The sequence below is a fragment of the Doryrhamphus excisus genome, chromosome 21 (genome assembly GCF_030265055.1).
Source record: "Doryrhamphus excisus isolate RoL2022-K1 chromosome 21, RoL_Dexc_1.0, whole genome shotgun sequence".
Taxonomy (NCBI): domain Eukaryota; kingdom Metazoa; phylum Chordata; class Actinopteri; order Syngnathiformes; family Syngnathidae; genus Doryrhamphus; species Doryrhamphus excisus.
Window position 1 is genome coordinate 2,317,494 of NC_080486.1, and position 25,126 is coordinate 2,342,619.

The following is a 25,126-nucleotide window of genomic DNA, read 5'->3' on the forward strand; positions in this document are numbered from 1 at the left end:
GTTATATATATATATATATATAGATTTTTTTTTTTAATTTACAATCAGTAACTGTTACATTTGTTCACTTCCTGCTTTCCTAATATAGTTTAAGGTATTTTTTATATATATATTTTTTTTCTTTTTTATAATCAGTAACTGTTACATTTGTTCACTTCCTGCTTTCCTAATATGGTTTACGGTATTTATTACATATATATATTTTTTTAATTTGTAATTTTTTTTACAATCAGTAACTGTTACATTTGTTCACTTCCTGCTTTCCATAATACAGTTTAAGGTTTGGTTAATAGGTTGCTCTGTGGCTTAAAAATTTCCCAGGGACAAGCTCTCTTAGTGCGGACAGATTGTTTTTTGTTTTTTTTCCAAGCCGTAGAGGAGAAAACATTTGTTTTTAAAAAGTACCCGTGGTGGTTGCCCGGGGCTGCTTGATTCGACTGCGTTATTTTAAGCAGATACAAAGAGTCCTGTGAATGCTAACCAGCAACATTAGCATACGGAGAGCGTTAGATAGCGATAGGGAGCAAGAGTCTCTCTCTGCAGCAAGAATATATCTGAAGATGGATATTGTCTGCCGGGTGCCAAGACTATTTTTGGAGCCCCTCCTGACTCCCCCGGCCCCCTTTGATCAGCTTTGTCATCAGGTGTGAGAGCCACGACACGCCGGGTGGATGGTGGGGGGGGATACTTCCACAGTGGATGCAGCGCTTGCGCTTGCTTCTGTTTGACGGTGGCCCTGGTGGGTTAGCGTGTTGGCTACGCAGTCGCTTGTTTTAACGCTCGACTCCTTGTTTACATGCTCGCTCACGCAGCTACAAAATATAATTATGTGCTGAATAACGCTACAGAATTCCCAGTAAGTGACCAAAGTCATCACGGAAAACCTACCTACACTTTTATTGACGTCACCTCCACTTGGGAAGTTGTGTGCTGCAGCGAAATGAGTCCGAGCGGAAACATCGGTTGGGTTGAAGTAATGTTCCGCACCACAGAGCCACGTTTGTCAAAATTGTTCCCCACTCCCCAGGGATGGCCACTGGAGTGCAGGCTGCACGGTGGTCGAGTGGTTAGCGCACAGACCTCACAGCTAGGAGACCAGGGTTCAATTCCACCCTCGGCCATCTCTCTGTGTGGAGTTTGCATGTTCTCCCCGTGCATGCGTGGGTTTTCTCCGGGTACTCGGGTTTCCTCCCACATTCCAAAAACATGCTAGGTTAATTAGCGACTCCAAATTGTCCATAGGTATGAATGTGAGTGTGAATGGTTGTTTGTCTATATGTGCCCTGTGATTGGCTGGCCACCAGTCCAGGGTGTACCCCGCCTCTTGTTCAAAGACAGCTGGGATAGGCTCCAGCACCCCCGCGACCTTTGTGAGGATAAGCGGTAGAAAATGAATGAATTAATGGTACCTTTTGGTGTTAAGTTGCTGTGTGATGAGTTAAATGTTGTTTGTAAGATGACACCATGAGTCAGACGTGCAGGCTTCCCGGCTAGGAGACCAGGGTTCAATTCCACCCTCGGCTATCTCTCTGTGTGGAGTTTGCATGTTCTCCCCGTGCATGCGTGGGTTTTCTCCGGGTACTCCGGTTTCCTCCCACATTCCAAAAACATGCTAGGTTAATTAGCGACTCCAAATTGTCCATAGGTATGAATGTGAGTGTGAATGGTTGTTTGTCTATATGTGCGCTGTGATTGGCTGGCCACCAGTCCAGGGTGGACCCCGCCTCTCGCCTGAAGACAGCTGTGATAGGCTCCAGCACCCCCCACAACCCTCATGAGGATAAGCGGTAGAAAATTAATGAATGAATGGTACCTTTTGGGTGTTAAGTTGCTGTGTGATGAGTTAAATGTTGTTTGTAAGATGACACCATAAGTCAGACGTGCAGGCTTCCCGGCTAGGAGACCAGGGTTCAATTCCACCCTCGGCCATCTCTGTGTGGAGTTTGCATGTTCTCCCCGTGCATGCGTGGGTTTTCTCCGGGTACTCGGGTTTCCTCCCACATTCCAAAAACATGCTAGGTTAATTAGCGACTCCAAATTGTCCATAGGTATGAATGTGAGTGTGAATGGTTGTTTGTCTATATGTGCCCTGTGATTGGCTGGCCACCAGTCCAGGGTGTACCCCGCCCGCCTCTCGTTCAAAGACAGCTGGGATAGGCTCCAGCACCCCCGCGACTTTCGTGAGGATAAGCGGTAGTTACAAAATGGCCGTCTGGCGTGAAGACGGAAGAAAACATCACACGTTTGTGGGTTCTTGTTACAGGTAGCGTTCCTTTTTAATTGTTGTCATAATTTGAGTAAATTCGTTAACATCGTTAAGATTTGATGGTTTAGATATACATAACTTGATTTAGTGGTGGGTGGGAGGGGGGAGTGTGGGGGGGGGGGGGGTAGCTTGTTTCCTTTTGCTTGTTTATCCAATTTTTTCACCTCATTGCCTCCTTTTTTTCCTTCCTCCTTACCTCCTTCATTCCATGCACACTGGCTGTGGGTGCCTTCCGCAGTTTCACGCACACGCGCGCGTGCACATCCTGAGCCTCAACTCCACTTCCTGGTTGCCGAGCGTGCAAGTTTTTTTTTTTTTTTTTTTTTGCAATGCATGCGTTGAGGATTGTGGCGCATTGGTCCGCTGTTGTGTTGAATGAGGAGCGTTGGGAAGAGGAGGAGGAGGAGGAGGAGGAGGAGGAGTGGAGTAGGGAGGAGGAGGAGTGGTGGGGGGGGGGGGGGTACAAGAACTCCGCTTCGGCTGCAGAGTCTCTCCACTTGATCCAGCTCCCCGATGCGCACACACACGCAACATCATTGGATTCTTTTGCAGGGACACAACTTGGTTCCTTCCTGGAGGATCTTTTACGCACGGCGCTTGCGGGGACAATGAAGATGCGGATGAGATGAGGCTTACGCGGTTTTTTCGCATCCAGCCTCTCCTCCTCGTTTCCCGATGAGGGGACCAAAGAGGACATCAACGAGGCTGCCTGATGTTCGATTCTTTGCCTGAAGCTCGCAAAGGTGGAGCGATCGGAGCTGGGCTCATGACGGGACCATTAATCCTTTCAGTGCACCGCAGCGCTTTGGAGACGTTTGGATGGACATCAACACCAAGCGTGTGTCTTCTCCTGGAACTGTTTCTGGTCTTGTATGAAAGCGGAGATTAGTTGGTCTTCCTTCCAGGACTGCATTGAGGAGATTTTTTTTTCAAAAAAGGTATGAGTGCGTTCCGGTGAAGCCTGACCCCCTTCAAAAAACAACTCACCTCTTTTTCTTCTCTCCTTAAGTACTCCCACATCTAAATGGAATTAGTTGAGTCTGCAGCCGTTTGTGAAAGGAACAGACATGGTACATGGACACAGCTTCCATTACGGTAAGCTATTTACATCTGGCTTAAACTGGTTTCGATTCACATTAAAATAGAAGCAGGAAATGAGAGGTTTTTTGTTGTTTTTTTGTAATTTCTTTCTTCTTTTTTTGTAAAAACAGCAGTCAAATATAAATGAGTACTATGAAATATAAGTTGTATATGAGTATGAATTTAGCAATCAAAAGTTTGGATCCACTTTCTCATTCAACAGCATCAGCAATTGTCTCCAAACTTTTGACTGGCACTGTATGGATATTTAAAATAATAATATTTAAAGGTATATACACACAATCCTTCCATTGATGGAGCTAACAAAGGCTGATGTTTATTATTATTATTATTATTATTATTATTATTGTTATTATTCCAGTTGTTGCAGGTCTTCTCCTACTTGGCTTGTCTGGTGCAACAAAGAAAGAGACAGCAGGTAAGAAACCCACACCGACTGGCATTGCTGGACCAGCCAGGACACGCTGTTGTGTTAGCTTTAGCTTTGGTGCTCCTGTTAAATTGGTGGAACTTTTGAGTTTTGTTCAGTGGAACAGAAGGATAGAGCCCTCTAGACGTGAAATTGCACCCCTATAGTCACTTTACTTACTTACATAAACTTCCTATTCCGTGCAGTACTTCCTGCCGTGGCGATTTTCTCATTAATAGGACATTACTGACACCTAGTGGCCATTGTAGAACACTACATATCAAAATCTTGTTATTCAATGCGACTTCGTACGCCTTATATTTGTATTTTAGTTTATTTAGCCATTCTTATGCGTCAACATATTTACTTTAGGCTAGAAATATGTTAGAATTATTAATATAGTATTTTCGCAGAGCACTGAAAACCTCTTAATATTATTATTAGCGCCCTCTATGCATAACACCCTTGTAATCCCATTACACCACATTACTGACACCTAGTGGCCATTGTAGAACACTACATATCAACACCTTGTTATTCAATGCGACTTTATACGCCTTATATTTGTATTTTAGTTAATTTAGCCATTTTTATGCGTCAACATATTTACTTTAGGCAAGAAATATATTAGAATTATCAATATATCAATACTGAAAACCTCTTAATATTTTATTTGGAGCCCTCTATACATAACACCCCTGTAATCCCATTACTTTCACATTACTGACACCTAGTGGACAGTGCAGACTACTACATACAGTATCACATCTTTCAATGCGTCTTGCAAATACCTTATAATTGCATTTTACTTCATTATGCCTGAAAATGCAAAATTTCAGCAAAAATACATAGAATTAGGTTAATTATGCTTATTTTTTTGGCTACGATTTTAGCTACGATTTATTAAATTTTTGAGGAAAAAAAAATCAACAACTTGAGAACACAAAAAAAAGCCAAATGTTTGTGTTTCAGTGAAAAACAATTCCGGGGTGAAGCCAGCCGGGCAGTGTGGAACATGGGTGAAAGAACCAGAAGGCGGCCTTTTTACGTCTCCCAATTACCCCAACAAATACCCCCCCGATACAGAGTGCGTTTACATCCTTGAAGGTAAGGACGTCCGAAGTCGTGGTTTTTATTTTAATCGCTGTTGCACGTTTACGATGTCATCAAACGTGTCATCTTCCAGCGCCCCCCAGGCAGTGCATCGAGCTCCACTTCGAGGAGCAGTACTCCATCGAGTCCTCTTGGGAATGTAAATTTGACAACATCGAGGTTCGGGATGGACCTTTCGGCTTCTCTCCGATGCTGGGACGCTACTGCGGTCAGCAAAGCCCGCCGGATATCAGAAGTAGCGGGCGGTACTTGTGGATAAAATTTGTAACGGACGGCGAACTGGAGGCGGTGGGATTTTCGGCGAGCTACAACTTCACCGCGGGTGAGTCTGCTTTGTTTTTTTTGCGGCGCGGCGCCCGGTCAATCGGCTTGTTCCTCTGTGAGAAGCTGTTACTGGCGGCCTCACGCTGAATAACAAGTATCATCCAGGGACTCTGCCCGGTGTAGTGATATCGATTGCCTGTCTCTTTCCATTGGACGTATACTATCATTGGCTCGGCGCTCCGACGACTGGCCAAGCTGCTCTGTGTTTTTGCGGCTGGAGTCGAGTGGAGTTGTGTCACTTCACAGACACGGAAAAAGCTGAAACGACATTCCAGCTATTTGGAAAAACACCTGCAATTTTAGAACAGGAAGGGGAAAATTCCGAGTACTTTTTGAGAAGAGCTTCTTCTATACGTTCCACGCCAGTGTTGCATTCGTGGACTTATGCAATCATAATTAACTTCCCATAGATCGTTTATTCATTCATTCATTTTCTACCGCTTTTCCTCACGAGGGTTGCGGGGGTGCTGGAGCCTATCCCAGCTGTCTTTGGGCGAAAGGTGCAGTACACCCTGGACACATATAGACAAACAACCATTCACACTCACATTCATACCTATGGACAATTTGGAGTGGCTAATTAACCTAGCATGTTTTTGGAATGCACGGGGAGAACATGCAAACTCCACACAGAGATTGCCGAGGGTGGAATTGAACCCTGGTCCACTAGCCATGAGGCCTGCACGTCTGACTCATGGTGTCATCTTACAAACAGCATTTACCTCATCACACAGCAACTTAACACCCAAAAGGTACCATTCATTCATTAATTTTCTACCACTTTTCCTCACGAGGGAGCCTATCCAGGGGCACATATATAGACAAACAACCATTCACACTCTCATTCATACCTATGGACAATTTGGAGTCGCTAATTAACCTAGCATGTTTTTGGAATGTGGGAGGAAACCGGAGTACCCGGAGAAAACCCACGCATGCACGGGGAGAACATGTAAACTCCACACAGAGATGGCCGAGGGTGGAATTGAACTCAGGTCTCCTAGCTGTGAGGCCACTACGTTAACCACTCGACCACCGTGCAGCCTAGAATTAGAAGAATAAAGAATAAATAAACCACAGGATGTAAAAAGTGAATTATAAGTCTTATTCTGTGTAAAGTTGACTATAGGGGTGCTAGTTCCTTTCTGGGGGGCTCTAATAATGTTAATTACATTTATAAGGTTGGAAACTCATTCATTCATTTTCTACCGCATTTTCCTCACGAGGGTCGGGGGGGTGCTGGAGCCTATCCCAGCTGTATTTGGGGCGAGAGGCGAGGTACACCCTGGACTGGTGGCCAGCCAATCACAGGGCACATATAGACAAACAACCATTCACACTCACATTCATACCTATGGACAATTTGGAGTCGCTAATTAACCTAGCATGATTTTGGAATGTGGGAGGAAACCGGAGTACCCGGAGAAAACCCACGCATGCACGGGGACAACATGCAAACTCCACACAGAGATGGCCAAGGGTGGAATTGAACTCAGGTCTCCTAGCTGTGAGGCCACTACGTTAACCACTCGTCCACCGTGCAGCCTAGAATTAGAAGAATAAATAATAAATAAACCACAGGATGTATAAAGTGAATTATAAGTCTTATTCTGTGTAAAGTTGACTATAGGGGTGCTAGTTCCTTTCTGGAGGGCTCTAATAATGTTAAATACATTTATAAGGTTGGAAACTCATTCATTCATTTTCTAACGCTTTTTCCTCACGAGGGTCGGGGGTGCTGGAGCCTATCCCAGCTGTATTTGGGGCGAGAGGCGGGGTACACCCTGGACTGGTGGCCAGCCAATCACAGGGCACATATAGACAAACAACCATTCACACTCACATTCATACCTATGGACAATTTGGAGTCGCTAATTAACCTAGCATGTTTTTGGAATGTGGGAGGAAACCGGAGTACCGAATGTCGCTACGGCTGTGTGCGGGATTGATAACAAGAGTACAACCCCGGGAGAAGCTCTCTGTGAACGTTCTGAACTCCTATTTCCACGCCAGCGCTGCATTAATGCTATCTGCTGGAGTCCTGATAGTCAACTGATAGTAAACACAATACCAGCTTGTCCTGATAAAGTAAATATGAAGTTTTCAATTCATGGGTGGTGTGGAAAACATCCGGAAACATCCGAGCGGTGGAAGGAAACCGCATTCGGATGTGAAATGGTTTTGTGGAGAACCTGCAGTGATTCTTCTCCTTAATGGTGACACGCAGCCAGTGGGTATGAATGATGAATGATGAATGTCTCGGTATGCGTTCCTCTTTAAGCTATACGAGCGTGGAATTGTCTTCTAACTGCGTGGTCGTTTCGCCAAAGGATGTTGAAGTTCCGCAGCCCGGCGGCCAAAGTCATATCATCAGCAGGGGATGCATGAATCCTGTTTTGATGATAACGACGTGCTAAGTCAAAAGGATGATTCTGAAGTCTTAAAGACACTTTTGGCACGCGTGTCCTCCATATTGTTGCTGAATACCAGCAGCGTTAAGGCCAGGATGAGTCCCGTTTTTCCCACGTGAACAGCGGTCCAAGCTATGGAGTCGGCTTCATAACGTCCAAGTCCAATCAGCTGGTAGCTGTTTTGTTTACGAAAAGCAGCCACAATATATTTAACTTAACTTTTCAGCAATTTCCATGCAGAAAATATAGTTAAATGTTGTTTGAGTGGCGTTCAAATTACAGTAATCCTTCGCCACTTCAAATTTGATGACTTCACTAAATCACGTATTTTTCAGAATCATACAAAGTAATAAATCCTACAGTTTTGTGCTTAATTACAGCCTATTATTAGTTTAAAAAATACCTTTTCGTTCAATACATTTTATATAAAAATAAAACATTGTTCGGGAAAGCATGACATGCTAAATGCTAAAAGGGTCCATCTTTTAATAACAACAACAAGGAACGTTCCCAAACATGCGGGTCTCTGTCTTATGTTTTGTTTTTGCCGTAATGCGAATGTACATGTGACTATAGGGGTGTTATTTTCATGTTGAGAGGGCTCTAATGTTAAACATATTGCGCACAATTCCATCATATTTGGTGCAACATGGTGTATTTTGTGTCTATACCAAGCCAAGTATTTTTATAAAATATATATTAGTATAACAAGAAGGCTGGTGACATATTATTGGACATAAAAAAGTATTATATACATTTATAACGATTCATTGGTTCCAGCTCAGACCGTAATAAGTATATTTCCTACAAGTAGGATTAATTCACTTATTTAAGTTAACAACTACCGCAATATGTTTAACATTAGAGCCCTCTCAACATGAAAATAACACCCCTATAGTCACCTGTACACGTATATTACGGCAAAAACAAAACATAAGACAAAGTGAATTAATCCTACTTGTAGGAAATATACTTATTACGGTCTGAGCTGGAACCAATGAATCGCTATAAATGTATATAATAATTTTTCATGTCTGATACTATGTCACCAGCCTTCTTGTTATATATTTTGTTTATATATTTTATAAAAATACTTGGCTTGGTATAGACACGAAGTACACCATGTTGCACCAAAATGCAACAAATATGATGCTGGTGGAAATGGCTTTCAATGGATTCATTGATGTGGTATGAGATCGGGATCTCGGTGAACTTGCTTGTTGAGCTTGTGAAGTTCAATAACTTGCGTCTCCAGATAAAATGTCTCTTCTTGCATGAAACATCAAAATAAATATGACTTGTGCTCCATTATGGGGGGAAAAAACATCAGAATTTCAGTGTGCAATGAGATACTTAACACTCGGTGTTACCCACAACATGGATAAGTATAACGTGATACACAAATAACGGCATATCCACTTGAAAGTGTCCAATGGAAGCCTCCATCTGCTCCTCCTTTCACGGATAATAATGGCAGCTGTACTGAAGAGCACTTACAACAAGTGTTGAGGGGACAGTGGAGGTTAGTTGGGATTGAATAGAGAGCAGTGGATCACGTCGACGGCATTAAATGAGCATTTGGGTTTTCTGGAGCTTTCACTTGTATTCAGTTGATATTGCATCATAGTGATTATTCCTGGTGTGATATAGTTCATCTTCAAACAGCTAAAATAATGCTCAATTTAATTTAATTTAATTTAATTTAATTTAATTTAATTTAATTTTATTTTATTTTATTTTATTTTATTTTATTTTATTTTATTTTATTTTATTTTATTTTATTTTATTTTATTTTATTTTATTTTATTTTATTTTATTTTATTTTATTTTATTTTATTTTATTTTATTAAAAAAACTATATTATATAGTTTATATTAAACTATATTAGGAAAGCAGGAAGTGGAAAAAAAAGGAAAGCAGGAAGTGAACAAATGTAACAGTTACTGATTGTAAAAGTACCAGATGGAGGGGTAGTATTTAATAAACTTTGCTTCTTCCTACTCCTTTTGGACACGTGGAACTGTGAACTGATTATGTGATGCATTCAATGGTAATCTAATGCATGTTCAAATGAAATTAAACCATTACCATTACCATATTTTCTGGCTTCCAGCGACTGAAATCATGACGCGGTTATTTGAGTCGCTTACTGACGGGTCTCAGATTCAACTTTTATACTCAATTTTCATGTTGTTTTCACCTCTAAATGTAGCCTAGACAGGAAACAGAGCATGGATATTCAGTGCTGTTTATGAATGGAATAAGCAATGCAATCGAACCCAAGTGGGAAACACTTCTCCAGTACTTTAGTACAGCAACTGGCCTCACTGTTCAATTACTTTTGGAGGACACGAAGTAAAAAAAAAAAAACACAACTGTTATCTCAGGAGTGCGCTTGGCGTAATTATACAAAGTATTCACTTGAAGTCCAATCGTGTTTCGCATCTGCAGCTGCTCTAACCGTGTTAATTCACACGCTCTGCTGAATGAATGAGAGGGGGGGGGTGTTGTGGGGGGGGCGGCAGGCGCAATAAAGTTGCCATGAATCAGCTACTTTTACTCTCCTTCAGTCATAAAAAAAAAAAAAAACTACTTTGCATTCAGCCAGCATGCTTCCACAGCCGTGTTGCGTTCATGCTCCATGATATCTTCAAGCTTCATGTTTAAAATCCCGCCTGGGAATTCTCGCTCATCCCAAATGCAGCATTGTCCGTCGTTTGATGACACAAAAGAATGAGTCATCTCCGAGTCGGGAACATCTTCCTCCTGCTGCCGAGGTCAATAATCCCAACAGGCAGCCGTGGCTTAAACGGATCCATGCATTGGCGGGACTCAATCCTGTCTTGGAAGTCTTGGAAGTCTTGGAAGTCTTAAATGCAAGCTTTTTATGAGCGTATTTGTGGGATTTTTTTTTTTTTTATTCCGCTCCTCAGGTCGTCAGGCGAAGCGGAGCGGAGCTTTTGAAATTCACCAGATTGGAAGATCAAGCAGCGTTTCGCCCTCTCGATGCAAAGCCTGAGCAAATACAAACGGAGTTCTACCCCCCCACCCCCCCCACCCCCGTTTGGATCTTTTGTGAGGCCAAGACCTGCTGTTGAAAAAGTGACTTGTGGCGATATTTACACTTTGTGGCGATATTTACACTTCGATATGAACATCGGTGGCTGATTGATGGTTGTACAAATGCTACATTTACATTATCTTTATATTAGCTTATCTCCTGTTAGCTTTACCGACCGTTTAAGACTTTCCCAACGTGGTCAGTCCCCAGGTCACTGGTATGTGTGAGTGACGGGAAGAAAGTCTTTGTGTTGATTTGAATCTGCCGATGGCATTATGTCGTTACGTCTCCCCCCGAACGTTTCGAGGAGGTGGTCCATGGGCGATGTTTTGATTGCAAAACAAGCTAAGAGGCCTGGGTTTCTGGTTTTTGCAGATGTGGTCCGGGGTGGACTGCCATCTCCAGGTCGGGTTGAGATGCTGCCCCCAGTGGTGGAGTTGATGTACCGTTGGGTTTTGTTTAGGAGTGAGAGGTGGATCGGTGATGGCTGCCTCAGGGATCTGGTCGGGATGTTCTGGGCATGTTTGACTGGTAAGAGGCCTCGGAAGACCCAGGACACGTTGGAGAGGCTCCAGAATGTTTCTTAACCGGTCTGGGAACACCTTGGGTTCCGCTGGGTGGAGGGAAGTCTGGGGTTCTTGTCTTGGGCTTTTGCCCCTGCGATCTGACCTCGGATAAAATTGTACCAAACCCGAGGACCACCAGTCCTAGAGACCCGGTGTACTATGATCTGGTCTATGATTTAAAATTGGAGTCATCTGTAGCAAAGCTCCAGTCCAAAAGATCCTGATGGATGTTGAATTCCAGAATGTCTCTCAACCGGTCTGGGAACGCCATGGGTTCCGCCGGGTGGATGGAGGTCTGGGGTTCTTGTCTTGGGCTGTTGTCCCTGCGACCTGACCTCGGATGGAAAACGGGCTCCTGGCGACCAAACCATCAGCAAACAACGGTTGTCACGGAACGGAAATTGTACGTAAACCGAGGACCACCAGTACTTGAGACCTGGTGTATTATGATCTGGTCTATGATTTAAAATTGGGGTCATGTGTAGCAAAGATCCCGATGGATGTTGAATTCCAGAATGTCTCTCAACCGGTCTGGGAACGCCTCAGGTTCCGCCGGATGGAGGGAAGTCTGGGGTTCTTGTCTTGGACTGTTGCCCCTGCGACCGGACCTCGGATTAAATTGTACGTAACCCGAGGACCACCAGTACTAGAGACCCGGTGTATTACGATCTGGTCTATGATTTAAAATTGGAGTCATGTGTAGCAAAGATCCCGATGGATGTTGAATTCCAGAATGTCTCTCAACCGGTCTAGGAACGCCTCGGGTTCTGCCGGGTGGAGGAAAGTCTGGGCTTCTTGTCTTGGACTGTTGCCCCTGCGACCGGACCTCGGATTAAATTGTACGTAACCCGAGGACCACCAGTACTAGAGACCCGGTGTACTATGATCTGGTCTATGATTTAAAATTGGGGTCATGTGTAGCAAAGCTCCAGTCCAAAAGATCCTGATGGATGTTGAATTCCAGAATGTCTCTCAACCGGTCTGGGAACGCCTTGGGTTCCGCCTGGTGGAGGGAAGTCTGGACTTCATAGTCTGGGCTTCTTGTCTTGGGCTGTTGTCCCTGCGACCTGACCTCGGATGGAAAACGGGCTACTGGCGACCAAACCATCAGCCAACAACGGTTGTCACGGAACGGAAATTGTACGTAACCCGAGGACCACCAGGACTAGAGACCCGTTGTGTATTATGATCTGGTCTATGATTTAAAATTGGGGTCATGTGTAGCAAAGCTCCAGTCCAAAAGATCCTGATGGATGTTGAATTCCAGAATGTCTTTCAACCGGTCTGGGAACGCCTCAGGTTCTGCCGGGTGGAGGGAAGTCTGGGCTTCTTGTCTTGGACTGTTGTCCCTGCGACCTGACCTCGGATGGAAAAACGGGCTCCTGGCGACCAAACAATCAGCAAACAACGGTCGTCACGGAACGGAAATTGTACATAACCCGAGGTCCACCAGTACTAGAGACCTGGTGTAGTACGATCTGGTCTATGATTTAAAATTGGGTTCATGCGTAGCAAAGATCCCGATGGATGTTGAATTCCAGAATGTCTTTCAACCGGTCTAGGAACGCCTCGGGTTCTGCCGGGTGGAGGAAAGTCTTGGCTTCTTGTCTTGGGCTGTTGCCCCTGCGACCTGATCTCGGATGAAATTGTACCTAACCCGAGGACCACCAGTACTAGAGACCCGGTGTATTATGATCTGGTCTATGATTTAAAATTGGGGTCATGTGTAGCAAAGCTCCGGTCCAAAAGATCCTGATGGATGTAAGACTAGCCAAGCTCCACCTGGATTGAGAGTCGTTACGGAATAAAGGGAATGGGATTATGGTCAGGATTACAGATGGATGAGACAATCACGAAGAGGCTTGGACTTTAAGATTGGAAAAATTGAAAATTGAACTCCGGTCCGTGGAGGTACGGACCATGGTGGCAAGCTAACCCCCCTGTTCCAGCAGATATTCCATTAATCACAGGTTGCCCCAAGTTTTCCGATCTTTGTCTTCGTGAGGCGGATGTTCCACCGCACGATTCCTTAACACCGTCCTACATTGCTAACGCGTATGTGAGCCGGAGAAGAGAGTGGAATTCCATTCCTGCCTTCCCCAAGGCGGCGTGAAGTTTAACTTCACAGAAAAGAGTTAGATTAAATTTGAGTAGAAACAGACAGAAGCCCCCCAATCCCCCCCCCCCCCCCACCTCCCCACCCCCACCCGTGGTGCATTTATTTCGCACTTTTGGGCTTGTGATTCCAAGATCTCGCTGACGTTTGGCTCAATGAAGCACTTACTATGCACAGTGGTGTTTTATTGTGTGTGTGTGTGTGGGGGGGGGGGGGGGGGGGGGGGCACGGTACTCTGTTAGAACCTGATGTGTTTTTCTACATTAGCATTGTAGTTTATTTTTCCTGCTCTACCACGCAATCCTAAAAATATACCATTTTTGTCATCGTTCTGAACACATCACTGCTCTGTATTATGTATAAAATACACCCTCAGTGATGGATATTTAATTTGTAAACATGATACTACATGTTTACAGTATTTATATAATAGCATACATGTCTGACATAAGGATGGTGGATATGAGGCAAATCCCTCAATATAAGCCAAAAGATTACCACTTCCACACGAAAAGGGAGAACCTGAGTTGCTGAGTTCCTGCACGGTACTCTCGTAGAGCATGATGTGTTTTTCTACATTAGCATTGTAGTTTATTTTTCCTGCTCTACCACGCAATCCTAAAAATATAAAATTTTTGTCATCGTTCTGAACACATCACTGCTCTGTATTATGTATAAAATACACCCTCAGGGGTGGATATGTCATTTGTAAACATGATAATAGCATACATGTCTGACATAAGGATTGGTGGATATTGGGCAAATCCCAAAATATAAGCCAAAAGATTACCACTTCCACACAAAAAGGGAGAACCTGAGTTGCTGAGTTCCTGCACGGTACTCTCGTAGAGCATGATGTGTTTTTCTACATTAGCATTGTAGTTTATTTTTCCTGCTCTACCACGCAATCCTAAAAATATACAATTTTTGTCATCGTTCTGAACACATCACTGCTCTGTATTATGTATAAAATACACCCTCAGGGGTGGATATGTAATTTGTAAACATGATACTACATGTTTACAGTATTTATATAATAGCATACATGTCTGACATAAGGATATATAAGACAATAGATTACCACTTCCACACGGAAAGGGAGAACCTAAGTTGCTGAATTCCTGCAGTGTTCAGGTTATGTAAGCGATGTAGTGACCAGAATACTACATATCACTTTTGTATTGCAGTATGTGTTGATGAATAGACCAAACGGCCATTTATGAATTGGTTGCGGTCAAGTAATGCGCTCCATTTTGCCTCGCTTGCGAAACCTCCCGCTCCGTTCAATTCCAGTCACACTCTCGGCAAGTTGTTTTCCCAGATTGTTCCGAGCGGCGCTGCTTGTTTGTCTGATTGTCTTCCCTCTACGGGGAAAATGTGTAGTTCTTCATTCTGACCACTTTATGCATGCTTCTTGTGTGTAATGCAATCCCCCCCCCCCCCCCCCAAGTAATACTGCCAGCCTGAATGGTTTGGCAAAGAGGAAATAACACTTTTATTTTTCAGTCTGCCCATTTGGAAGTAAAAAGCTGCCGACTCGGAGGAAGAAAGAAAGAAAGACTCTTGGCTGGCACACAAAACATCGCAAATGAGCTTTTTGTGGACAACGTTTGCTCAAAAGTGCTGCAAATGGAGACGGGCGGGAGGAGTTAGCATTGCAGGCACACTTAAACTGTATTAGGAAAGCAGGAAGTGAACAAATGGAACGGTTACCGATTGTATAAAAGTAGCAGATGGAGGGGTAGGATTTAATAAGCTTTGCTTCTTCCTACTCCTTTTGGACATGTGGAACTGGGAACTGATTATGGGATGCAGTCAATTGTAATCTGATGCATGTTTAAATGAAATTAAACCATTACCAATTAAATTAAATTAAATTAAATTAAATTAAATTAAATTAAATTAAATTAAATTAAATTAAATTAAATTAAATTAAATTAAATTAAATTAAATTAAATTAAATTAAATTAAATTAAATTAAAACTAATAAAATACATTAAATTAAATTAAAACTAAAAAAAAACCTTAAACCATATTAGGAAAGCAGGAAGTGAACAAATGTAACAGTTACTGGTTGTAAAAGTACCAGATGGAGGGGTAGGATTTAATAAACTTTGCTTCTTCCTACTCCTTTTCGACATGTGGAACTGATTATGGGATGTTCAAATGGACCACATTTGAACATCCATTGAACATGACCACATCTTGCAGCTGTGGAAGTGGTGGGCGGTGGGGGGGTGCACCCCTCACCCCACCCACACCCAGTAAAAGCAGTGAAGGGCCTTAACCCCTGAGTCGATTAATCGGGAAAAAAAAGAAAAAAAAACTGATTGTAAAGGTGGCTATAGGGGTGTTATTTTATGTCTAGAGGGCTCTAATGTTGAAAATTGTATTAAGAGAATTGTCAAATGTTTTTCTATGCGATGAAAGTATGCCATTCCTAAATAAGGAATGTTATGATTCCATAAGTCATAAATGGGAGTTGTCGGTGTGCAGCTTATCTGTGTCGCAGCATGCACTTCCAGGCTTGCCTCCGCAGATGATGCATGGCTTCTCGACACTTATGAGACAGGAGCCCACAACCGTGAGTCACCTTTTCCTCTTTTTTTTTATTTTTTATTTATTTTTATTTTTTTCAATTCAGCCCCACTTCCACTTTCGGCCGACTCCTTTCCCATCACGCTCCCCTATCGCACCCCGCTCCCTCGCTCGCGGCCGTTAAAGCGCCACCTCCAATGTTCGCCGCCTTATCAGACGACGAGCCTTCACTCCGGGGACAAGCAGTCAGAGTTTATCGCCCCCGCGGAACTTAACCCAGAATCCAGCAGCATGCCTCATATTTATTTCCTTTGGCTGTTTGGGTAGCTCCCCGCCAATTACCCTGCAGATCAATCAGAGGCTCGGCCTGCCTTCCTCCTGCTGCCGCTCCTCTGTGGCCGTTTGTTAGCCAGGCCTGCTGTTCAGCCGCAGATGTTGGGTTGTGCTTTTGTTTTGTTTTTTTTTGTGGCCGATTATGGCTGCAGGTTAATGTAAACCAACCTGACTGCTGGGGGTTATTAGAAAACCGTGTATCTACACCACGGCTATCATGTGTGTGTGTGTTATACTACGGTAATGGTAATGGTAATGGTTTCATTTCATTTGAACATGAATCAGATTACAATTGAATGCATCCCATAATCAGTTCACAGTTCCACATGACCAAAAGGAGTAGGAAGAAGCAAAGCTTATTAAACCCTACCCCTCCAACTGGCACTTTTACAATCAGTAACTGTTACATTTGTTCACTTCCTGCTTTCCTAATATAGTTTAAGTTTTTTAATTTAATTTAATTTAATTTAATTTAATTTAATTTAATTTAATTTAATTTAATTTAATTTAATTTAATTTAATTTAATTTAATTTAATTTAATTTAATTTAATTTAATTTAATTTAATTTAATTTTTTAAAAAGGCCTAAAGTGGTAATGATAATGGTTTCACTTCATTCATACTTTTACAATCAGTAACTGTTACATTTGTTAACTTCCTGCTTTCCTAATATAGTTTAAAGTATATATATATATATATATATATATATGTATATATATATATATATATATATATATATATATATATATATATATATATATATATATATATATATATATATATATATATATATTATTTTTTTATAATCAGTAACATTTGTTCACTTCCTGCTTTCCATAATACAGTTTGTTTTTTTTTAATAATGTAGTTCTTTTATTAAAAAATATTTAATTATTTAATTGTATTTAATTTAATTAAAATTTTATTTTATTTTATTTTATTTTATTTTATTTTATTTTATTTTATTTTATTTTATTTTATTTTATTTTATTTTATTTTATTTTATTTTATTTTATTTTATTTTATTTTATTTTATTTTATTTTATTTTTTAAAAAAGGCCTAAATTGGTAATGGCAATAGTAATGGTTTCATTTCATTTGAACATGCATCAGATTAGTAATTAGTACAATCAGTTACTGTTAGATTTGTTCACTTCCTGCTTTCCATAATACAGTTTAAGGTTTTTTTTTTTTTTTTTTTTTTTAATAATGTACCTCGTACTGAAGTACGGTGACTGGTTCAAGACTCTTCATCCTTGTATTTAGCAAACATCAACTGCTTGTATCGTTTGTTTACATTGTTTGATTTCCTTACTCAATCCATTCCATACTACGACTAGAGCCGCCCACTACGTATTCATGTAGCATTTACGACCCGCCACGCGTCATGCTCTGGTGACTGCGTTGTTGGAAAGTTGTTTTGGTTTTTTTTGTGTGTTTGTTTTGCAGCAAGCGTAGCGGCTCCCAGCTTGGTGTGCGTCCCTGTGTGTTTTCATTAGCCTGTCAGCACAGTGGATCTTTGCACTCTCATGCTTGGATGCCTCGCTCGCTTTTCTTTCGCTTTGGAAGCTTATTAGTCAGCAGTCAGGACAGAAAAAAAAAAATACACAAACGGGACTTGGATTGAGAAAAGTCCGCGCTTTTGATCGCCGGATAGATTCTCATTGCTGAGTCAGTGGCGCAATTCCCTCCAGGAATTTCAAATAAGTTCCCTGAAAAGTCGCAGAGATGACGAATGCTTGGGTTTCATTATCCGCACTTTGCACCGCCATTTTCCTCCCTCCGTCCCCGTTTTGGCAGCTGCGTGGACCGCGCATTGCCAGCTTATTATCTAAGAGCAAATGTCCAATTCCGGAGGGACCTTAATCACATTTGGCATGCGGCTAATCTCGTAGGTAATGGACAGCTTTTGTCTTGCAGCAGGCAGAATGATGCCAGTGTTTGTGCTAATGCCATGATGGGATTATTATTATTATTATTATTATTATTATTATTATTATTAAATCTGACTCATTTCAGATGGATAATGAATGAGGTTGAGTCCACGCACCGGCGAGTGCCGCCCTGTCAAGTCGACATCGTTTTATATTCATTGTGGATGTTTTTGTTTGCTCACAGCACACGTCCTCCTCTGTTTACGCCGTTTTCATCGTCACAAAGGCGCACCCATAAATGATTAAAAATGTCATTTTGGTCCGTCAACACGAGCCTCGCATGAGAAACTGGTTTGGAGCAGTGACTGTTTTGGTATTTTGGAATTTTAAAATGCTTTGTCGCTAATGACTAGCAAGTAGCACGGATTGAACTCAGGTCTCCTAGCTGTGAGGCCGCTGCGTTAACCACTCCTCCACCGTGCAGCCTAGAATTGGAAGAATAAATAATAAATAAACCACAGGATGTAAAAAGTGAATTATAAGTCTTATTCTGTGTCAAGTTGACTATAGGGGTGCTAGTTCCTTTCTGGAGGGCTCTAATAATGTTCATTCATTCATTCATTTTCTACCGCTTTTGCTCACGAGGGTTGCAGGTGGTGCTGGAGCCTATCCCAGCTGTCTTCGGGGCGAGAGGCGGGGTACACCCTGGACTGGTGGCCAGCCAATCACAGGGCACATATAGACAAACAACCATTCACACTCACATTCATACATATGGACAATTTGGAGTCGCTAATTAACCTAGCATGTTTTTGGAATGTGGGAGGAAACCGGAGTACCCGGAGAAAACCCACACATGCACGGGGAGAACATGCAAACTCCACACAGGGTGGAATTGAACTTGGGTCTCCTAGCTGTGAGGCCTGTGCGCTAACCACTCGACCACTGTGCAGCCTAGAATTAGAAGAATAAATGATAATTATGCCACAGTAAGTAAAAAGTGAATTATAAGTCTTATTCTGTGTAAAGTTGACTATAGGGGTGCTAGTTCCTTTCTGGAGGGCTCTAATAATGTTAAATACATTTATAAGGTTGGAAACTCATTCATTCATTTACTACCGCTTATCCTCATGAGGGTCGCGGGGGTGCTGGAGCCTATCCCAGTTGTCTTCGGGGGGTGAGAGGCGGGGTACACCCTGGACTGGTGGCCAGCCAATCACAGGGCACATATAGACAAACAACCATTCACACTCACATTCATACCTATGGACAATTTGGAGTCGCTAATTAACCTAGCATGTTTTTGGAATGTGGGAGGAAACCGGAGTACCCGGAGAAAACCCACGCATGCACGGGGAGAACATGCAAACTCCATACAGGGTGGAATTGAACTCGGGTCTCCTAGCTGTGAGGCCTGTGCGCTAACCACTCGTACACTTTGCAGCCTAGAATTAGAATTATAAATAATAATTAAACTATATAGACTATAGGGGTGCTAGTTCCTTTCTGGAGGGCTCTACATACATTTATAAGGTTGGAAACTATGAAAATATTCAGTTTCTAAATGGAAATTCGCTCATTGCAGCCGAGTAGTGATTGCAGTAATCATATAGAACATCCATGTTGGACTTTGGGAATGATTCCCAGTTCTGTCATACAAGATGTCAGCTGTCGGGAAGAGCGCTCGTTCTCCTTCAACTGCTCTCACTGATGCAGATTGAGCGATGATTGTCGTCTTTTGTTGTTTTTTTTTACAGCCATTTTCAGCTGGCAAGTGTCGCACGTTGGCTCAGCGGTGAGAGACCTCGAGCCCCAGTCGGTCGTCCTCGCCGTCAAAGCTCATCCATCTGTGATTATCGAGGCATGGAGGAGCGCGTTTGTGTTCCCACCGCAGCCCCGATGAGCGTACGCTGGTGGAATCCAGCAAGTCAATTAAGAGCGTCTCTTTCTGAAGTCTTTCTGGCAGATCGCCGAGAGCGCGAAAAAAAAAAATCACGTGCGTTAGTCTTTTATTTTTTCCTACCCACCTCGTTCCCGAGCGAACGGGCAACAGCACGGCCGAGTAGTGCGGCCTTGCCGGCTTTTCATTTTCCATTTGGCAAGCTCGATTAATCACAGCTCCACGACGGAAGGCACGTGGCCACACACCAACCTGCTGCTGCCTCTTATTATTCCCCCCCCCCCAACTGGAAAAGGAGCATCCAGGAAGCGTCAGAAGGAGCATGCGGCTACATTGCTGCAATATACGCACGCTGCAGGGAAATCTGCTTGGGAAAAGCGAAGGAAAAACAAAGGAATATCTGATAAAATGTTGTCTCCCTCGAGGCTTCCATTGACTGTGAGGAACATCAGCACACGTGCGGCGATTCCGCACTAACGGCGTCAAACCTTTCATCAAAGGCGCATCCCTCGAAAGCATCGAGGAGAATTTATCTTCTTCCGCGCTTTGATTGTTTATTCAGTCCGTATAATGAAATATCTGATCTTCTGCAGGAGATTTGATAAAGTGGATTACTTCAATCATTCCCTGCTGTGCCGTCAGTCGTCATCACCGGGATCACCGGGATGGAGGTGTGTGCTTTTAAAAAAAAAAAAAAACACAAAAGCACCGGTGGCTGATTCTGTTGGAATATTTGATGCCAGAATGGGCGGCGATGAGCCTCCATGCTGAGATGCATCAGCTGGAGACTTTCCTCCTCATTAGGACCAATAACATTAAGACCGCAATGCAAACGTTGGAAAGCTGAAATCTAAGCAAAATGGAACACGGCAAAAATCGATATTTTTGACTCCCAGGTCTTTCATGTGTCGTACCGATTGGCCTTTCTTTACTTTTTGTGGCCGAGCAAATGACACATACTGATGCTAGTTGTCAATCATCAGCATGCTGTGCACGTCATTCATCAGAAATCTCCATTTGAACAAGGTCACCTTATGAAGAAAGTAAGAAACTAAAAAATATTAAAAATTTAAAAATATATTAAAAAAATATAAAAATATATCATAAAATATATATAAAAATACATGAAATAAAAAAATATTAAAATAGAAAAATATTTAAAATATATTACAAATATTTGTTGTAAAAACAACAAAATAATCTTAAGTCGTGTGTACAAACATGAAATAAGTCCTGAAATAAGTAAAAATATTTGTTGTAAAAACAACAAAATAATCTTAAGTCATGTGTACAAATATGAAATAAGTACCATATTTTCCTTATTATAAGTTGTATTTTTTTCATAGGTTGGCTGTTCCTGCGACTTATACTCCAGAGCGACTTATACAGGAAAAAATATATATATATATATAATTTCACAGCCAGCCAGAAGAGGGCACTCTTCGCACCGATATCTCCTACTCTTTAACAATTCAATATTTAAACAGTCAATGCCCCCCCCCCCCCCCTCCCAAAAAAAAAAAATCATATTCTGCAGACAACAAGCTGCAAGTAGTGACATTTGCAAGCATCAGAGAGAATTTTTGGACTGGCGTAAAGTGGAGTCGTGGACTTCCTGATGGTTGCTGGTTCGATCCTACAGTCCTATAGTGAACATGAGATATTTTTGCCTGAAATTATCATAGGCCACAATATCTCATGCCAGTTTTTTACCCAATTGCATGTAACATTCTGCTTATTCTTAAGTCATGGACTTCCTGATGGTTGCTGGTTCGATCCTACAGTCTATTTTTGCCTGAAATTATCATAGGCCACAATATCTCATGCCGGTTTCTACCCAATTGCATGTAACATTGTGCTTATTCTTAAGTCGTGGACTTCCTGATGGTTGCTGGTTCGATCCTACAGTCCTACAGTGAACATGAGATATTTTTGCCTGAAATTATCATAGGCCACAATATCTCATGCCGGTTTTTTACCCAATTGCATGTAACATTCTGCTTATTCTTAAGTTGTGGACTTCCTGATGGTTGCTGGTTCGATCCTACAGTCTATTTTTGCCTGAAATTATCATAGGCCACAATATCTCATGCCTGTTTCTACCCAATTGCATGTAACATTCTGCTTATTCTTAAGTCGTGGACTTCCTGATGGTTGCTGGTTCGATCCTCTCTTTATTGTCTGTTAATGTCTGTTTTGGTCAAGTAGTTTGTAAAATAATTGACCTGCAAAAAATGTATTTTTATTTTTATGCATTTTTGGCCTTGTGCGACTTATACCCCAGAAAATACGGTAATCGTACATATATCACATGTATATGTATATCACATACTTATATACCGGTATATATTTATACTTATTTCAAATGATTTTATTGGAATATTTATCAGTGTCCATAATGGGATATTTGGGCTGCACCCCCCGATAGGGACCTCGTTGCGTCTGTGGGGCTCTGTGCATGTTCCCAAGCGCAATGCCACTTATTATGCCAGTCTAGTTTGTATGCAATATCGTGCTTAGCATTGAAATGACCGTCTTTGTGCAAACTCAAGATCACTCCATATTCCGAGACCTTCCGACTTGGGCGGCTTTAGCGTGTTGTCTGACACGGACAAACATATTGTAGTAAAACACAACAGCCTTCTATAAATGGCTTTAAAATCCCTCATAAAGCACATGTGCATAAAAAAGGCCCGTCAGTGAATTAATCTCCTCCGCCGTGGAAGTGACTCAGTGGGTCATCGTTCACATAAATAAAGACCGAATAAATGAAGCGGGGGGCAAGGGCAGATTAATTGGAACCGTCCCTAAAAAAAAAAAAAAAAAAACCTCATTGTCCGTTCGCAGCTTAGACGAGACGTCCTCCGTGACGTGCAAACGGGTTTCAAGTCCTCGATTTCTATCGTAAAGAGGAGGCGGGAGGCTTTGTGGAAACTTGCTCACGGAGAAAATGCTTTAGAATTTAGAAGTGCGGAGGCGGGGAGCTTAGGTCCGGCTTAAATATTAATTTGCTGAGGTTTAAGGCGCCTAGCTTGTCCCCACGCACTATTTGTCAAACATACGTACGTACCGTCTATGGACGTCTGCTGGGATTTAGAATGGTGAAAACGAGTCCTCTTGCCCGAAGACAGCTGGGATAGGCTCCAGCATGCCCGTGACCCTTGTGAGCATAAGCATATAGAAAATGAATGAAGAAATGAATGTAGTTGGATCATAAAAAAACTGTTTCCAACCTTCTAAACAGGAAGTTTAGCATGATTAGAGCACTCTAGGCATGAAATAGCACCCCTATGTACTTCTATTCCCCAATATAGTCGACATAATAAGACTCATGTTGCTGTAAATAGCTTAGGTCTGGCTTAAATATTACTTTGCTGAGGTTTAAGGCACCTAGCTTGTCCCCACGAGTTCTGTTTATGGGGGCCTCTTGCCCAAAGACAGCTGGGATAGGCTCCAGCATGCCCGTGACCCTTGTGAGGATAAGCGGTACAGAAAATGAATGAACGAATGGAGCATAAAAAACCTGTTTCCAACCTTCCAAACAGGAAGTTTAGCATGATTAGAGCCCTCTAGGCATGAAATAGCACCCCTATGCACTTCTATTCCCCAATATAGTAGACATAATAAGACATAAATAAGACTCATGTTGCTGTAAATATGTTCCCGTAACGAGGGGGTGTGGACAGGAAGTGATGTCACTTGACATTGGGTCGTAATAGTAGGCCGTGTTTGGTGACATCACTCAACAAACCCGCAACAAAAGTCTGTTGTTCCGATGGTCAAGTCTGGTGCTTGTGTGTCTTTTGGTATTTATAGTTAATCTACAAATCATTCCTCATTTTTGTACATAGGTACTTGTGTATAGGTACTTTTATAAAGCTTTTGGATATATTTATTATTTATTATTTATTATTTATTATTTATTATTTATTATTTATTATTTATTATTTATTATTTATTATTTATTATTTATTATTTATTATGTATTATTTATTATTTATTATTTATTATTTATTATTTATTATTTATTATTTATTATTTATTATTTATTATTTATTCATTCATTCATTTTCTACCGCTTTTTCCTCACAAGGGTCGCGGGGGTGCTGGAGCCTATCCCAGCCGTCTTGGGGCGAGAGGCGGGGTACACCCTGGACTGGTGGCCAGCCAATCACAGGGCACATATAGACAAACAACCATTCACACTCACATTCATACCTATGGACAATTATTTATTATTTATTATTTATTATTTATTATTTATTATTTATTATTTATTATTTATTATTTATTATTTATTATTTATTATTTATTATTTATTATTTATTATTTATTATTTATTATTTATTATTTATTATTTATTATTTATTATTTATTATTTATTATTTATTGACTTTTGTGTTAAGGGTATTTACGTGTATTGCATTTGAAGCCTAATCTTAAAAGTTAAACTTTATGTGCCTCCATTTTTGTTTATCCTGTTCTGGGTCACAGGGATGCTGGAGCCTACCCCAGCTGACTTTGGTACCCCGCCTACGTCTGGCAGGCACACACACACACATATGGAGCCAAACAACCATTCATACTCCCATTCTGAGCTTTTTGCATACAAAAAAAGTCAACCCCTCCACACTTTCTCCACTTCCTCTCCGCATTTCGAGCTGTTTTGTGTTTTTTTCTTCCCCTTTTTCTCCATTATCAAGCGTCGTTTCATTACCTCCAACTGAATCGACCTCTTTTCCCGCTAATACCCCGTCTGATATCTGATTAAAACTCTCACAGCAAAGTAGCGGCGGCACAGTCGCAGCAGTCGATCACACTCGGAATGCCAATTTGAGGAAATTAAAAATCTCTTTAAAGGATGTGCTTATCTCCCTCCTCTTGCAGCAGACATCTTTATGTAACCCAGCTGATGCATGACTGCTTCCATTAAGGCAACTCGGTATAAATACTCTTTTCAATTTAGATAGTGGCCGGGCCTGAATGGGGCCCTCGTGCTGGAGTGGCGACCTCCGTAAGACATCTCGTCTCGGTGATGTCATTCCCGTTTTGATGAAGAAGACGGCCGCTCGCCGCCGCTCTGGCTACACTTTTTAAGAAGTCACCTGTTCCTG

General features: G+C 41.8%; 1 protein-coding gene across 4 annotated transcripts in view; it reads left to right on the forward strand.

The window, feature by feature from the left end:
• The first annotated feature begins 2,755 nt into the window (after nt 1-2,755).
• The window catches only part of neto1l (neuropilin (NRP) and tolloid (TLL)-like 1, like), a 63,159-nt gene continuing 40,788 nt past the window's right edge, over nt 2,756-25,126 (forward strand). For all 4 annotated transcript variants that reach the window (XM_058060792.1, XM_058060790.1, XM_058060789.1 and 1 more), the window contains exons 1-5: nt 2,756-3,204; nt 3,276-3,361; nt 3,729-3,785; nt 4,749-4,883; nt 4,963-5,211. In XM_058060792.1, coding sequence (XP_057916775.1) covers nt 3,334-3,361; nt 3,729-3,785; nt 4,749-4,883; nt 4,963-5,211 — 469 coding nt within the window. In that variant the 5' untranslated portion in view covers nt 2,756-3,204; nt 3,276-3,333. The remainder of the gene's footprint in view (nt 3,205-3,275; nt 3,362-3,728; nt 3,786-4,748; nt 4,884-4,962; nt 5,212-25,126) is intronic.